General features: G+C 41.0%; 1 protein-coding gene across 1 annotated transcript; it reads right to left on the bottom strand.

Annotated features, from left to right (window-relative positions):
* Nucleotides 1-830: 830 nt before the first annotated feature.
* On the bottom strand, nucleotides 831-2981 carry uba52 (ubiquitin A-52 residue ribosomal protein fusion product 1). Its single transcript, XM_008286674.1, has 5 exons — nucleotides 2902-2981; nucleotides 2348-2459; nucleotides 1809-1895; nucleotides 1407-1509; nucleotides 831-985 (listed from the first exon to the last, which is right to left on the bottom strand). Exons 2-5 carry the CDS (start codon nucleotides 2448-2450, stop codon nucleotides 892-894), a joined length of 387 nt encoding a protein of 128 aa, XP_008284896.1. The 5' UTR covers nucleotides 2451-2459; nucleotides 2902-2981; the 3' UTR covers nucleotides 831-891.
* Between the last annotated feature and the right edge of the window lie 386 nt (nucleotides 2982-3367).

Below are 3367 nucleotides of genomic sequence, written 5' to 3'. Positions count from 1 at the left end.
CTCTCGGCTGTGTTTTGTCATTTCACACTCTTACGGTTTGCATCTTACATTTCCATTTTTTCCCCCCTGAGATTGTGATTTTGAGTTACTGGTATTTGATGTGACAGCTGATAACTACAGTAATGATCGTCACTTCAGTTAAACCCAGGTCATTGCTGTATAGGCTGACAACTGAGGTAGACTTTGATCCATTTGGCCATATTGCTTGCTTTGTTGCAGCAAAGGTGTAGAGATGTGTTTAGCTGGAATATGAGGGTCCTAATAGTTCAGTGAATAGCCGATAAACGTGTCCTTGGGCAACTTTTTGTTCATTGATAGAATCCAGTGTCTCTCTCATTTGGATTCCGCCCCCAACAGCCATGTTGCCATCAGTCTGTGCTAACAATGCCGTTGGGACACGTGACATTTTGTTCGTGCAGCACAGTGCAGTCATTTTAAGCTGACACAAGTGCTACGTGCTATTTTGCGTGCCAGACCCACAAGCACGACCAAGTGCTGGTCAGGTTTTGGAGGACACCAACCGTTTAAACCGGGGCCAGTTCCAAAAAGCATGTTTGCTGAGTTAGCCCAGACAGAACTGTGAACAGGCCTCAGGTCTCTGGTGTAAACTACTCGCCAAACTCTTCTAATGAATAACTTTAATGTTTGTTTGGGAACATTTGGCAAACAGTAACATGTTTTTTTGCACCGTGCGGATCTTGTTGCAGTTCGTCTTGGGACTGGTTCGGTTAAATAACGTAACACAGCATTATAACCAAGTGTTCCAAGCGTTAATTCACGTTTCACCAAAACCTCAGCAGGCATAAAAATAATCAGTCACACAAGCAGCATCATTTTCTTACATTTATTTTAACACAAAAAGGCATAGAGTGCCAATCCAGTCAAAAATGTTTACTTCAGCTTCTTCTTGGGGCGCAGGTTGTTGGTGTGTCCACACTTCTTCTTGCGGCAGTTGACAGCACGGGGGTGCAGACGGGCATAGCACCTGCAAAACAAGTGGTCAGATTTAAAAGTAATGAATTAATAACTAACCCTAAGCCAAGAGTTCTTGAGGAACTAACAGACTAATTTTAGTGTGAATTTGTGATTTATTACATATGAAATCTTTAATACTAACTCTTTTGCCTAAAAGACTTTAAATGTTAAAAAACAACAACAAAAAATAGGGTTTGTAAAATCAGGACTACACCTGCCCATATGTGCTGTCTTGTCATTAACTCTACACTGATCAACCACAACAAAGCAAATACTTCATCAATATACAAATGCATTCAAAATTATCTCTAACTCAGGTTGACGGTGCCCTCAGTGCAGTTTCAGGAATTTGAACTCCACCATCATATCATAAAATAAGAGCAGTGCTTTGAATAAACTGAATAAATTATCATGGTTTGAACTGGACTTACTTGCGGCAGATCATCTTGTCGCAGTTGTATTTCTGGGCCAGCTGTCTGAGTGAAGGCTCAATGATGCCACCACGCAGACGCAGAACCAGATGGAGAGTGGATTCTGGTGGAAAATTAGCACACATTGATGTCAATCTCAAGTTCAGTTACATCCACATGCAGGCCAACAGAAAGCCTCCTCTACCTGTTTACAGACACTAGACACATTTTTAAAATTTACACTCGATATCTTTTCTTAAAGCCATTGTAACCTGTGTCTTAAGTCTGATCAGGTTAGGAATGGAGCAATGATGCTGCACCGTGTCGACACTCATAAAATAGTATAAAATGCACATTCACAAGGAAATCTAGCTCAAATACTTGAAAGATCCAGAAGGACAGCACTTTGTCCTTAGGCACTACCTTTCTGGATGTTGTAGTCGGACAGTGTGCGTCCATCCTCGAGCTGTTTTCCAGCGAAGATCAGACGCTGCTGATCAGGGGGAATTCCTGCAAACACAAAAACACTTATCAACCAACCAACATCCACATTGTCAGATTAGCAACATTTATCAACAACACTGCTCTGAACACATCGAAATATCATCTTCATGATGGCCACCAAGTTAAACTTTATAAATGTAGACTTTCTTACAAGCTTGTTTACATTTTCAAACCAGTCCATAATAAAGTCTTATAACAAAGTCTTATAACTAAAGCTAACAGTGTAAGCAGACAGAAATGCAATCTTCCATCAGACCGCAACCCCTGGATTTCCAGGTGCCAAAATACCTGAGAACTTGTCAACCTGGCACTTCATACATGACAGTTTTTAACATAGTAAATGTGAAGATAAACTATGACTGACTAAATCATTACTGGAAGGTGATTCGAGCTTATGTTTAAAATACAAACTGCCTGCTAGCAACCCCACCAATTTCTGGTAAAATGTGCCGGCTTACCTTCCTTGTCCTGGATCTTGGCCTTGACATTTTCGATGGTATCGCTGGGCTCAACCTCAAGGGTGATGGTTTTCCCCGTCAACGTCTTCACGAAGATCTGCATGTTTGCAGGCTGTAAAGGAAAGAGTAGCGTTAGCTTTAAGTTCAGACACGCAGCTAAGCTAACTAGCTCGCTAACTGACCGGAGACACCCTCAGAGAAACGTCAGCACCTTCAATACATATTTACAACTAGGGTTATTGAAAATGTAACTGTAATACAGACACTGTGTGTTTCTAAATCATCATTTTGCCCGTTAAAGTTGTGTCGCCTTTCGGTACGAAGCATTAGCTCCTGTTAGCAGAGGGAGTCGTCGCGGGGCCTCGCCACATGCGTGCAGTTAGCGTAGACTTCAACCACTATTACATCTATTTTCTGCCTAATAACTCAAACCTAGCTACAAAATTTAGATATACTGTCAATACACGATGAGCAACATATTGTTTTAATCACATCAAAGAGCTCGCTGTTGACTTAAAACCGATAAATGTAAGCTGGCAGAAACGTGCACCCACCGGCCGCTAGCTGAGCCTCAACGAAAAGAGAGAGGAAGAGGTCTGCGCTGGACGACGTCACTTCCGTCGCTGGGCCCTCCTTAGAAATAAAACGCTGCTCACGTACCCCGAACTTAAACTTTTCTTAACTTACATTTTTGAAAAGGATATATTTACACACGAAATGTATTATTTAGAATCATCATTTAGCCCAGATTTTAAATACCCGGAACAAACCATAAATAAGCTATAAAAGCGAGCAGAATAATACACTTTGAACAGTGTAATTGCAGCATATATTTAATGCATATTTTATAAAACAAACAAACAAACAAACAAAACAGAATGTGATTGCTGAGAGAAGGTAGAGTTCTTCTGTGCAGTCCGTTTGTGAAGTCATGTTTTGAGTTTGCCTAAGATAATGGCCTGCAAGGTGAAGCTTTACTGACACCTGCTGTTGCAAAGACAACATATTTTAAGTGTTAAT

Source organism: Stegastes partitus, unplaced genomic scaffold (genome assembly GCF_000690725.1).
Source record: "Stegastes partitus isolate 25-593 unplaced genomic scaffold, Stegastes_partitus-1.0.2 Scaffold464, whole genome shotgun sequence".
Taxonomy (NCBI): domain Eukaryota; kingdom Metazoa; phylum Chordata; class Actinopteri; family Pomacentridae; genus Stegastes; species Stegastes partitus.
The sequence above is the reverse complement of the archived record's forward strand: the minus strand, read 5'-3'. Positions and strand labels throughout refer to the sequence as shown.